General features: G+C 37.3%; 2 protein-coding genes across 6 annotated transcripts in view; both read right to left on the reverse strand.

Annotated features, from left to right (window-relative positions):
• The window catches only part of LOC115209898, a 46,865-nt gene extending 39,390 nt beyond the window's left edge, over positions 1–7,475 (reverse strand). The window contains exons 1-3 of the mRNA XM_036501402.1: positions 7,441–7,475; positions 6,415–6,508; positions 6,071–6,169 (exon numbers count right to left, since the gene is read on the reverse strand). Of these exons, the coding sequence (XP_036357295.1) occupies positions 6,071–6,169; positions 6,415–6,495 (180 nt within the window). The 5' untranslated portion in view covers positions 6,496–6,508; positions 7,441–7,475. The remainder of the gene's footprint in view (positions 1–6,070; positions 6,170–6,414; positions 6,509–7,440) is intronic.
• A 3,893-nt stretch (positions 7,476–11,368) lies between these two features.
• The window catches only part of LOC115209901, a 49,872-nt gene continuing 47,978 nt past the window's right edge, over positions 11,369–13,262 (reverse strand). For all 5 annotated transcript variants that reach the window (XM_036501410.1, XM_036501408.1, XM_036501412.1 and 2 more), the window contains one exon: positions 11,369–12,941. In XM_036501410.1, coding sequence (XP_036357303.1) covers positions 11,973–12,941 — 969 coding nt within the window. In that variant the 3' untranslated portion in view covers positions 11,369–11,972. The remainder of the gene's footprint in view (positions 12,942–13,262) is intronic.

The following is a 13,262-nucleotide window of genomic DNA, read 5'->3' on the forward strand; positions in this document are numbered from 1 at the left end:
AGGTGTGGTGTAGTTACGGCCAGAGTAGGTTTTAAGTCTCTATCTCGATAACAAAGCCCGAAACGATGCATTTTCTGCGAGCGAGTGGATGTCATACACTATTGCCTTGAGTTGTGTTCACGCAACATGTTGGATTCTATGTATGACTGTGCACGTGTTTGCACGAATGCAACAGAAAAATGGGGCGAAAACACATTCAAATTTTGAGCTTTCTGAAAAACAAAATATGAGCATATACGTAGAAAAATTTCCTGAATCGGTTGGAGCAAGTTTGAATTCTCTAGCTTGAAAAATGCAAATTCTAGCAGTTTTGAGTGTGCCTCTTTAAGGAGTTCTCAGTTGAAAATGGTGTCAAAAAATAGCTCAAAATGAGAGAATTGTTTTGCAGACTGCTTCAAAAATCGAACGGGAAGTGTTCTTAATATCTTTATATATAAAGCTGAAGTTGTCTGTGTGTGGCAGGTTTGGCAGCCTTCAACTAACACTATCTCCCCCGAGACCCTGCAGCGCAAGTTGACCAAAATTGAGAGTACGATAGAAGAAAGCTTGCTCTTCATTCCGTAGAAGATAAAATTCAAATCGGACCATGTTAAGACCAAAAATTATTTACATCAAAAAGCTGCTTTTTTTTCTATGAAAATCCCGATTTTTTATGATTTTTTTTACTGCTGTGTCGCCATTTTTCGGTGTATTTCAACCAGAAAAATGTTCACTTAAAGAGAATAACAAGCTACATAATGCAAAATTTTTACTTTTCAAAAATTCCAATTCTAAACAATTGAAACACACCTGAGCAACGCCAGGCGATACTGCTAGTTTCAATAATATGTTTTGCAAGTTAGAATAAGTAAAAATCAAATGCATGAACAGTATGAGGGTAAGGCAAGACATCTCACATTTTCTAATTTTTCTTAGGTACTATTCTACCACATAAGCATACAAAATAATGCATAAATTCAACATTTTTGCTAGATTTCTGAAACTCTATACAACACAGAGCAGTGGGTGGAAGGACATTGTGATATTGCGCTAGCAGCAATGTAAGGAGAGTAGCGAGGCAAAAAGTGGAAGGGATGAGAGTAATGGAGAGTGGCTGGAAAGGATAGTGAATTTATGGCGTTGAATTAAATCCATAAATGTGAGGAGAGTGAAGGAGATGGGAGTGATGGAGAGACTGACATGAGGATGGCCGGACTGTGGTGGCATTAGTGGAGTTGGCTTATTGCAGCGCTTCTTTGTAGACGACGTTTCTTGTTTTTGCGGATTGCCGCATATGAAGAGGTTTCGCGGATCTCCAATACGTGAGCAACCAACGTAAAGTTGACCATGAGTAAAAACATCTTGGGTCAGGTTTAGTCCAACAACTTAGAGTGATTGGCCCTGAGCTTTATTTATACTCATGCCAAAACAGACTTTTATTGGAAATTGTTTGCATGTAAACTGGAATGGACTGTCAGACGGACTTAGACTGATTGGAGTTAGCAGTTTTGTCATGCCTGCAGATGGCCCGCTTAGAATGACTGTTGTGAGAATGCGAGTGCCAATATCTTTGATGATAAGTCTCGTCCCGTTGCACAGTTCTGGTGGGTCGATGTTTCGAAGCAGCATAACTGGAGTGCCAACTTTGAGTCGGAGGTCATGAGGTGGAAGTCCAGAAATTTGTAACGTGTTGAGGAATTCGGTGGGATAGTTGACAGCATCATCAGCGTTGTTTGTAGTGTTGATGGACTTGAATGAGTGTTCGTTCCCAGGAATATGGTTGAGGAGATTTTGATTAATGGCGTCGACATTTGCATTGTGTGGGGCTAAAATGGCTCTACCTTGCAGCCAGTTGGAATCATGAAATTGAGCTTCAAGATCAGGAAAAACTACCAAAATTAAATCATCAATACTTTCAACAAAATTTCCGAAGAGAAGACTAATATGGTCTGCATCGATTGCAGTTGCAGTTCCGTTTCCAACATCGAGTAATTGTCTGCAGAATACTTCAGTATCTGCGTCCCATTGCAAATGTACTCTCATGTTGGTGGTGAGGTGAAGTTTTTCAACATGACGCCAAAGGTAAGACGATGTGATGCATGCTTTCACTTCATCTGCTTGTGTGCCCCCAGTGATGACAGGAAGGGTTTGCCGGAAATCTCCAGCCAAAATAACTGTTGCTCCACCCATAAGTCTTGGATTTCGACGCAAGTCCTTGAGAGCTCAATCCAAAGCCTCAGAAGCCGACTTATTGCTCATTGTTGCCTCATCCCAAATAATTAGACAGCAATCGGAAAGGAGTTTACCTCTTGGCGTGCCTCGATCTATTTCGCAAGATGGATTCTCTTTCTTTGCAATATCCAAGGGAAATTTGAAGGCTGAATGTGCTGTGCGACCCCTATGCAACAAAGTTGCAGCAATTCTGCTTGATGCAACTGCCAAAGCAATTCTCCTGTCTTTTCGCAGATTTGCGAGGAGAAGGTTGATGGCAAAAGTTTTACCTGTGCCATCAGGTGCATCCAAAAAGAAAAGCATGCCTTCATTTGAAACGGCACTGGTGAAAATTCAGTTGTATGCAAGTTGCTGTTCAGGCAAAAGTTTTGGTTCATCTCGAGCCACCATTTCAGTCAACTCTTCAATGTTATAGTCCAATTCAGAAATGTATTCTGAATCTAAAACGCCATCTCTGTAGACAGGGCTTGGAATACCGAAATGACAAACACCATCTAATCCAGCAGCTCTGAGACGTCTGTCGATATCAAGTAGAGCCTCATAGTAGATCTCATCGTTGTATTCGCGTGCATGCAGTCTTCGCAAAATATCTTCTGACATGCTGTCTTTGTGTGCCTCCCACAGTTGGAGGGGTTCGCTGACATCGCAAAATCGTAACATACTGCAAAACAATCGCCGCCTTTGTTTTGACAGTTTACAATCAGCAGCCTCAACGCCAGGTACAGATGATTGTCGTCTTCAAGAAGTCCGTGCCTCACACACACCTCCCAGTAAGTGGGACAAATTGTGCTGTCAAACATTCTGAGGTCAGCAAATGACTTGGGTCCTCTAACTTGATGCAGTAGGGTTCTCAAGAAGAAGCACTCTTGTGCACGTGGATGAACAGTGAAAAGACGTCCGATTGCATCACTTCTCTTTACACCGGGCCAATTATCGACATCTCCATTTTTCCTTCGACTATGTGATTTCTTTGACCATGTATAGTAAACTGGTACATCGTCATAGAGAAGTGTTGCAGCAAATGCATCTCAGGAGCAAAGTTTGAAGAATGCCATAAGTTTTGTCTCCAGCAGCTGTTGAGCGACAATTTGGGCATTCCGCTCCGTGAAATAGGTGCGCTGCCCATTCTCCAAATGAACATCAATGAACTCGTAAATGTCAAAACCGAAAATCCTCCAAGCCGCCACATTGGAAGAAATGTATCACCCCATGACATATTGCTGGATTTCGTCATTTTGATTCATGCCACCGCTGATGCCAATCACCACCCTTGTTGATGTATTTGGATATGTATTTGATGCTTCTGACAGAGGTGCAGCTCTCAACGTTGATGTGTGCTTTGAAGATTTTTGCGAGCAGGGGGCTGTAGGGCACAACCCAGCAGTTGTCAACGAAGTAAGTGACACCGTCTCTCCTTACCTGAACTGCAATGCCACCGAAATCAGGAGCGCGCCACCGATAAATGGGATAGCTGTGGGTTCTGGTGCAAGCTGTGCTCACGAAGTCTTTGGGATAATGCTTGCTGCATTTGTTATTCTCCATGCATGCTTTTCTGGGGTTGAGAGGAACACAAGGTCTGTGCAAAAGATTGGTGAAAACAATGTTATGAAGCTCTGGATCAACGGTGGGATCTGGAAGCTCAGCACTGATAACTATCAATGTCTGCAGGTCTAATTTTTTCTTTGCACCAAATAAGAATATGTGCATACGGAAGGCCCCGCTTCCGCCATTCCACAATGTACATCCAGGCATTAAGAGGACTGTAGATTTTCTCCTTCTTCAGCAAGGACATCAGGAGATTAAGCTTGAGTTTGAAGACTAATTTCATCTCAGGTCTTGAGTTCAAAAACTCTGCAGCAGTTTTTAGCTCACGGACATAAGGGTGGCTGTAGTGAAGCATTGTTTGAAGCTCTGCAATGATATTGCGACTTAAAGGAGGGTTTTTGCTGCATCTATGAGAAAGTTCTTGCTCATGTCCACCCATGAAGAAAACCTGCATAAATCGTGGCTCCTCTCCTGATTGTGGGAGAAGGCTCCCAATTTTGTGGTAACATTGACCATGAATTTGGAAAGTAAAAAGCTTTTCTTTGGGCCTTGTAACAGTGGTTTGAGAAGTGCTGGCAACCTCAGTGTTGTCAGTGTTTGTCCTTGTTATTCAGCTGTCACTCACACCAAAAGACATCATCGAAAAACATGAGTTGTATCTCTATAAACACTTTCGAAACAGCTTTCCATGGTCAGAGTCACTGGTGAGGTCCTGGATTATTTTGGGAGGAGCAGCCAGTGCCTCAAGATGAACTTTGCCCCCGGAACAGCAGAGACCTGGAGTCTCCCCTCTCCACTTTTTCGCCCCGCAGTATTTGCAGACTTGATCCATCTGTCCTATAGAAACGTCGGCTCGCGCAGTCATAAGTAGGATCGTAGTTGAAACCTACCATCAACCAAAAATTTTGTTCTGGACGATGCCGTTGTTGTCTTCAACGTTGCTGGTCCTGCAAACGAATCTTCCTGGCCTCCTAATTCTCAGTCATACGGGTGAATCGATCCCTTTCGCGCTGGGCAGAAAGACGTGATTCTCTGGCAGCAGAAGTCTCGCTTCTTCGTGATTGCCTGGTGGATTAGGAGAAGGGGCAACGCTCACATGCCTCATTACTCTCTTCGATGCATGAAAGGGTCGAACTATCATTTTGTTCAGCAACAGGAAATTCCACTGATTGCGGCGTTTCCTCAGAAGGAAGACCCTGTAGAGACGGATAGCATCATTCAAAATGGTATAGCTAATGATTATATGGTAAAGCCAATGTAATAGTAGTAGATTGTATTTTTGGATAGTCAAGTCTGGTATACTTCTTAAATTAAAAAAAAAAAAAACAGAAAAATCAAGTCATAATTCGAACAAATTGTGCAATTAATTTTTTTTGATAAAGAATAAAATGTGTGACTTATAAGTAATAATTATTTTTAGATCGACAGGAATACATTCACTGCCATGGCTTTAATGTTATGTATTAAAAAGTATAATTAAACGAAAATAAAGCAATGGCAAAATTAATGTGTTAAGTTTTAGCAATCACCTAGTATGTGTTCAATACCAAGATAAGCTGCAAATATTATGGATATTTGGTAGGCAGTCCAACAAACAGTTATTTTACTAAACAAATTGTCCAAGAAAACGTCGTAAATATTGACACAAACTCGATTTTTCATGAATGTTTAACAGATTTGAATAATTAAGTTCTGATGTAAACATTGCAGCCGCTGTTTTTATGGCAATAATAGATTAGATGGTAGAAATAGGGATCTTTTCGGTTTGAACGGCAGTTTTTTAAAATAATTTCCACGTAACTAAACACTTTTAAACTTCGTATACTGGTAGAATGTGTTTATAAAACATCTTTTTCTCTTGGCTTTATTGAGAAAATTCTATAGTTTGTAAGATATTTGTTTTGTTTTTTTTTTCAATTTCTGCAATTTCAACCAATCGATGACGTCTATTCTGTGCCGTATGAATATGTCCCTCGTTTAAACAACAGATTGGGTTTATTTACATTTGTGAAGAAAACAAGATACCGCCCCCACCCTAACCCTAAAACAGATTGAAATGCAATAGATCGATACTAGGGTCATAATTATGGGTGACAATTGCATATGACACCGCTAGAAAAACTGCCATTCAAACCAAAAAGACCCAGAAATAGTAATGAATTGTATGTATAAAAATGTCTGGGTAATATTGTAAGTCAATGGAGATATCACATTTGCACATTTTAGGTTACTTGTAAATGGGCCGTTTCATTTTAAATATTATGATTATGAAAATATGCTGAATAGAAGAGTTTAAATGAAAAAAAAAACGAACCACAACATTGAGACAGAAGCTTTGGCTTGGAATGGGTTCACTTGGCCCTAGGATTTTCTCCAAAAGGAGGTTTTGTTGTTGAATAGCAAGAGAAGTAGCCTAATTGGGAAAGAGTAAACAAAAAGACTACATCAGGGAAGGTATATAAAGTTTACACTGATGTATGGAAATAGCATTAAAACAAAAAGTCCAATTTACAACATTGAATGAAAATGAATAGATCAGAGAAATTCCTTAGATTCAAATGGTCAGCCAGGTTTCAAGTTTTAAATAACGGAACGGAAAAAGAGCAAGTTCAGCAATATTTCAACGAAAAAATGTAATATTTAGGCAAAAAAACGTACCTGTGCACGGGCCTTCCTTCTTTGCATTTTACGGGTTCTATTTCGCTTATCAGAAAGATTTGAGCGTTTTCGGTTTGGCATATCGTAAAATATACTACAAAAGAGTGACAAAAGGTTCTTAATTATATTTAAATCAATGATTTATAGCACCTGTCTGATAAATTTCACTATGTCAATCGATGAACAGCCATTAGACAATATCATGCATCTCATGTTAAGTCCTGAAGCGTGCGAAGATGCTTATATGGTGTAAAAAATCGAATTTTAGATTAAAATGGGAGTTTAAAAAGAGCAAAAATACAAACAAAAAGTCTGCGTGAGCAAAGCACCTATCAAGAGAACAGAATGTACTCGAATGAAACGTTGGCAGAAGAGTGTCACAGCAAGTAATAAATCGAAAATTATTTACTTTGCGTTTTATTTACTTCGTTCACCAACATGTATCGTGCACGTGCGATACAAACATGTATCGCGAATCTATTCATTTGCATACGCGCAAGTCGTTGTAGGATCTACTACTTATGACTAGCTAGCGCGGATGCGCGACTGCGCGCAGCACCGGGACCGCTGTTCGCTTCGCTAGTAGTACCAAATACACTACGTTAGTTTCGTGTTTCATTGAAGCACGTTGATAAATTATTATTAATTTTTGTTTTTATAAAGTCCCTAAGGCTTCGTATTTTATTCCCAGAAAGTTTGTTATAAGAAACAATTCGATTACAGAGTTTTTCTTTGCTAATATTTTAAAAAACGTATTGTGCGTAATGCCGAGTTTTTCTAGATTTTCTATGCAGTATATATAATTAAGATATAGCATCACATCTATGTAGAAGATAGTTACATGATATAAATATTATTCACTAAAGCACGGCAGGCATGATTAACCAGTTATGGCAAGTAAAAAATATGGATGACTCGGAGGAAACAAAAGAATTATGCTATTTAAGATGTGAAAATAATAGAACCACATTAAACGATTTTCGAGTATTTCATAATAGCAAAGTGAAGGAAATAAATTAAACCTACCCGAGAAGGGACAACAGTCGCTGAAATATTCGTTTTCAGAGACTCCAAGTTCGATAACTCTTCTTACTTATTGAATTAGCTTTTTCAACTAGCCTCGGATAAACATCAATGATGATGATATCTCGGCTGAGCAAAGCTTCAAATTTCAGTAAAATATTATTTAACGTCAATGGATTTGAAATTATTTATATTTAAGTAAATATTTATACTCAATTTCTGTCTACCAAATCCACTCACAAGGCTTTGGTCAGCCCAAGGCTATTGTAGAAGATACTTGCCCAAGGTGCCACACAGTGAAACTGAACCCAGAACCATGTGGTTTAGAAGCAAGATTCTTATCACACACTTACACCTGTGCATGTATAACATAGTTCTCAGGGAGATTCAACATGACATGGAATGCAACAAAGTTTGCCCTTTTAAATTCGGGTACATACATATACTGAGGCCTATTCCCCATTTTTTTATTTTTCAGGAGTGGGTAGCCACAGCAAGACACACACCAAGCATTCCATTTATTTCCCAGCTCAAAGGGGCAAGTCCCATTCTATGCTTGGGTCAAGGCGTAGAACACAACCTCCAATATCAGCAGTGGGGCCTGACAGCTTATGCTGGTTTACACCCACTGTACACTTTTGAGCAACATCAAAATTCACTTATCCATCTACAAACACTCTCCAAACTTTCCTATCATTTATAAACTCTCTTGCCTCTAACACTCCAACACCTCTAACTACAAGAACTTTTCTCACTCCATCTATCCTCACAGAGGTCTGCCTCTGGTTCTGCTGCCTACCATTTCAGCTTTCATCACCCTCCTTACCATCTGCTCTTCTTCCTCTCCATGTGGCCAAACCACCTCATCATTCATCTATCCAATTTGGTTGTTAGTTTTTCATTCATTCCTGCTCATCATCGCACTTCCTCATCCTATCCATCCATATCACACACATCATAGCCCTCAGACATCTCATCTCTAACACATCTAGACGTCTCCTTTCCACCTCTCTGCACCATATAACATTGTTGGCACAATCACAAGAGGACTGAGAATTTTCTCCTCCTAATAAATCCATATTCCTGAGGTACAGGTACTATGTGCAACTGAAAGTCTTTGTCAAAATCTACAATCTGAAGAGAATCTTTCTGCATTCAACTTTTAGAATTTAGATCAACCTTCCAGAACCTGTAGTTAGGATCATCTCATACTTCAATATTTGATTTCCTAAATAGCCAGCAGTCATTTTCTTACAGAAACCATGAGCCAGTGACTGACCCTTTCAATTTCCCATCAAGAAGAAAACATGGATAGTCTTTCAGAAAATAAAGACTATGAAAATTGTCCTTATTTAGAAAAATTTAGTACACCATTTTCTATGTTTGGAAAGGATTGATAGATTAATAAGGAGTTAAGATTATAAATGAAGACATCAATGGTTAAGATTAAATTTTCCAAGTATATCCATCCTTTTGTTAATCAGTGGAGGCTACTGAGCATACAAATCATTGAAAATAATGTTAGACACATGGACGCAATGACCAATGGTTTGGGGATTTTGTTTAATTATTTTCTATTTTTTATGGGAAAATTTAGAAAACGAAGGAAATGAAATATTCAATTTTGTAAATAGAAAACTAGAAACAAGACTTGACAATTCAATTCAAATTTTACTTAGTTTTCTTTGTTATTGCCATTTTGTATGGCCAAACTGTTTTTTTTATTAGTGTAATTGTTTTTACTGATAAATACTCTTCTTACTAATAACCATAACATAAGAGTAGAAAATGTTTTATTTGTCAGGCACTCTGGAGCAACACATTGGCTGTAGAATTCCGTTTCCACCCACAATAATGTAGTCAGAGACCTAGCACCCTAATATTAGAGCCATTAAGCTTTCATAATATATTTTATAATGTTGTAAATTCTAAGCATTAGAAGGGTTAGTGTTAGGAAGGACATCCAGCCATAGAAACCAAGCCAAAACAGATTTCCGTACTCGGTGCATCCCCTGGCCTTACCAGTTCTTGTCAAGGTGTCCAACCCATGCTAGCATCGAAAACAGGCATTAAATGAGGATGATGATCTTTTTTATATTAAAATAAACAATTTAATACAAATTTATACTGTTATAATTTTATTTAAATTTATATCAAATACAAAAATATCATCAGTACCATTTATACATAAGGCTATCTTACCAGAGACTGGTTGTCATGCTAATATTGTTCATAAAATAATCAAGAAGATGATATCTTTTTTTGACATGGAATTGCCATTAGGACAGCAGAAATATTTGGTAAATTATCCTTACAAAACGGAAATTTGTCAACAAACAGCCATGGGACTCGAACCCACAGTCTCTAGGACTCTCACTGACTGCTTTATCATTAAGCTCAACTGCCTGCTGGCAAATTCATATGCAAATTTAGATGTGAAATAGGTAATAGAACAACAATCTGTATATAAATATAAACAAACTACTGTTTCTTTTTTATAAGCGTCAAAATGTGTATTGTGCCATACAAATAAGAAAATATTTTTCGAATGCTTATAAAAAACAAATGTTGATTTGCTTACATTTATATATATGTAGCTGTTCAATTAGCTATTTAGCGTCTAAATTTGCTAATGAATTTGTTAGTGGGCAGTTTAGCCTAATAGTAAAGCACTCAACTAGAGTTCTGATTTCCACGGCTGCTTGATGACAAATTTTTCTGTTTTGTAAGGTTAATTTATCCAGTGTTTCTGCTGTTCTAACAGTAATTCTGCATTTGAAAAAATATCATCTTCTTGTTTGTATTGTACAATATACATTTTGATGCTTATAAAAAACAAATGTCGGTTTCTTTATATTTATTTACATATAAATGTTTTCTGATCATTTGAATTGCTGCCTTGAATCAAATATACAATTTCTGTTGACACACCAAATATCATGAAAATCAAATATGTGCAAAACTTAAGTAATTCCATTCAGATTATTACTTCCCTGTATTACTCCCATACTTTTTCTTTGTCTAACTGAAAGCACATTTATAGTGACCGCAAGAGTTTTAGGTGTTTACGTTTTGTTCACAAAAATAGGAAGATTGGGTACAAAACTGTTTCCTTGATATGTGTAATGAGTGATTGAGTCTTTGAGTTGTTGAAAGAAACTTGGTTAGCATGTTCCCATAGAAGAGGGTTCTCACAGTCCTTGTTCACAGAAGCATTGTATATCTGGCATAAGGGGTTTATGCTGTTTATAGCTGACACTTGTGCACTGAAGATAAAGTATCATCCTACGTAGGACTGCATGTTGTTTAGTGTAACAGCAAATTGATAGAAAGCAGTGTTCTTTTATATATATTCTTTTACTAGACCCAATAACTGTTTGTGGTCATATGACTCTACTGGTGGATTCCTTCCAAAGGTTTTATTAATAATATCAACTCCAGCATTTATTTAAGTCATCTACTTATTTTATCGCAAGACACCATTCACAACCATTTTGTATTGGTAAACACAGAAACACTCTCACTCAACTTCAAAGTCAGGAAGGGGGGAGAGAGAGAGTGTGTGTGTGCTTGACAATGAGTGATAGCCTTTCAATTGAAAGCAGTAGAGAAGTTAACTTTCTAACTTAATGAGAGCCTCCATTACAGTTATAGACAACCCTGCTATCTAAGATATGTCATCAAAGGATTGGTTAAGAATATCTTGATTATGGTTTCCATTTTTTTCAGGATAGTGATTTATAAAGTTGCAGTATTAAGTTTATCCCAGTCACCAAGCCATTGACCCTCATATATACACACACACTCATATATATATATATATCATCATTTAACACTTTTGTTCCTATTGGAATGAGTTGGACAGTTTGACTGTATACAATGAGTCTAAAGATTACATTCTGTTCCAGTGTCTTCTTTGGCATGGTTCCTACTCCTGGATATCCTTCCTAATGCTAAACAATACAAACTATACTGGGTGCTATTTTCATGTCACCAACACTAGCGAGGTCACCATGCAGCTGGCAAGACTACAAATTCTAAGGAGAGGATGGTTTTATGTAAGATGAAGGGTTAAACTATCATACTGTAGAGGAGCTACATAGTTACATATTGAAGTCACAATGATTGGGGGAAGCTGGGAAGAGATGAAATAGTGGTGATAAAGTTATGAGGTGTGTAGAAGTGAGTGGAAACATCTTTGGAATATTGGACAAAATGCTTTGTAATATTTCACATTCCAAATTCAAATCTCTACTAGGCTGACACTGCATTTCCTCCTAGCATCCCTTTACACCAAAGATGATCCTAAGTGCAGATGAACATAAAAGCCCATGACAGAATCACAAGGCATTTCTGTTCACACTGCAATTTCATCATCACCTACTGATACAAAGTTTCCATCGACTAACTTTCCCTCACAAGAAACTGAAAATGCAGAGCAATGGAAACAAACTCAGAACCACAATTTTGTAAAACGAATATCTTAACATCACAGCCATACCTGCACATGAAAGGTTATTTAGTCATTTTCTCTATCACATAAGATCATCTGCTTCATATAAACCTACATGTTTAAGATTTGTATGTTGTGTACATAATGGTACGTTGTCCCTTCCTGCTGTAAAAAGTCTTACAGGATAGACACCTTCATTACTACCAGATGTCATAATGTTCTCAATTGACTGGATAGTTGCTATACTTCGGTGTAGCATTTTAGATGCATCATTTTGTATGGAAATAGACTGGGAAGACCTTTTCTCTTCAATGCATGACACAGGAGGTAAGTCAGAAACTATAGAGCCTTCAAATACATTAGACTTTAATTTACATGTTGGTCCATATATCACATGTGATACTGTATTGCTTGAAACTGGAGTGGATATGTAAGCCTCATTGTTCAGTTGACCATATTTCTCATTATCAAGCCCTACAGGTTCAGTTTTCACTCTGAGAACAAAATCAGAATCATTTGAGCAGTCACCATATGTATTAGCATCCAATGAGTCAATTTCAGATTCCTGTTCAATGACACCAGCAGTACCATTTTTAACTTGTGCTAATGCAGCCTCACATATCTCTTGTTTAACATCAATGACTTGTGTAATGAAAGATGGAGTAGATTGAGATGTAACTGATGTGATGGATGATGAAGGCAGAGATGGTTGAACTGTTGGCACTGTAATATTGGTTGGAACTGGCAGACCGGCTTGTGTCTGGTTCTGCCTAAGATCAGTCGACGGTTGGTTTATTTTGTTTATAAGATTGTTATCACACATTTCTTCAAATTTTTTCATTTCTAATTGTTTTGCAATGATTTTTAATTGCTGTAAAATATCTGGATCAAGATCTAAATATCCATTGTACATGTATTCTGCAAATGCATTTAAAGCTTGTGTACTAACTTCTTCTGGAAAGTTTATTTGGAGAAACTTCTGAGAGGAAATATTTGTACTAAATACTGACAATAGTTTTGGACACACAGCAGATAGAATAACTTTATGTACCTGAAATACAGAAAATAATGAGAAATTTTTTTAGCCATCTAATAATTGAATTGCAAAACATTTTTAAATATTACAACTCAATTAAAACAAAAAATTATTTATTCCAAGAAACTTCATGGAAATATCAATTGAAAGGTAAAAAATATATTTATTCATTCATAAATTGTCACTAAAGTTTCTGATACTTTATGTATAAAAATGCTATATTTTGCAGTGAGAAACTTGATTCAAACTTCATTTATTCCACTAGGATATTTAATTAATCTCTCTCTATATATATAATAAGCCAAATCATATGGCTTTTTTGTGGGGTTCATCTCT

Source organism: Octopus sinensis, linkage group LG3 (assembly GCF_006345805.1).
Source record: "Octopus sinensis linkage group LG3, ASM634580v1, whole genome shotgun sequence".
Taxonomy (NCBI): Eukaryota; Metazoa; Mollusca; class Cephalopoda; order Octopoda; family Octopodidae; genus Octopus; species Octopus sinensis.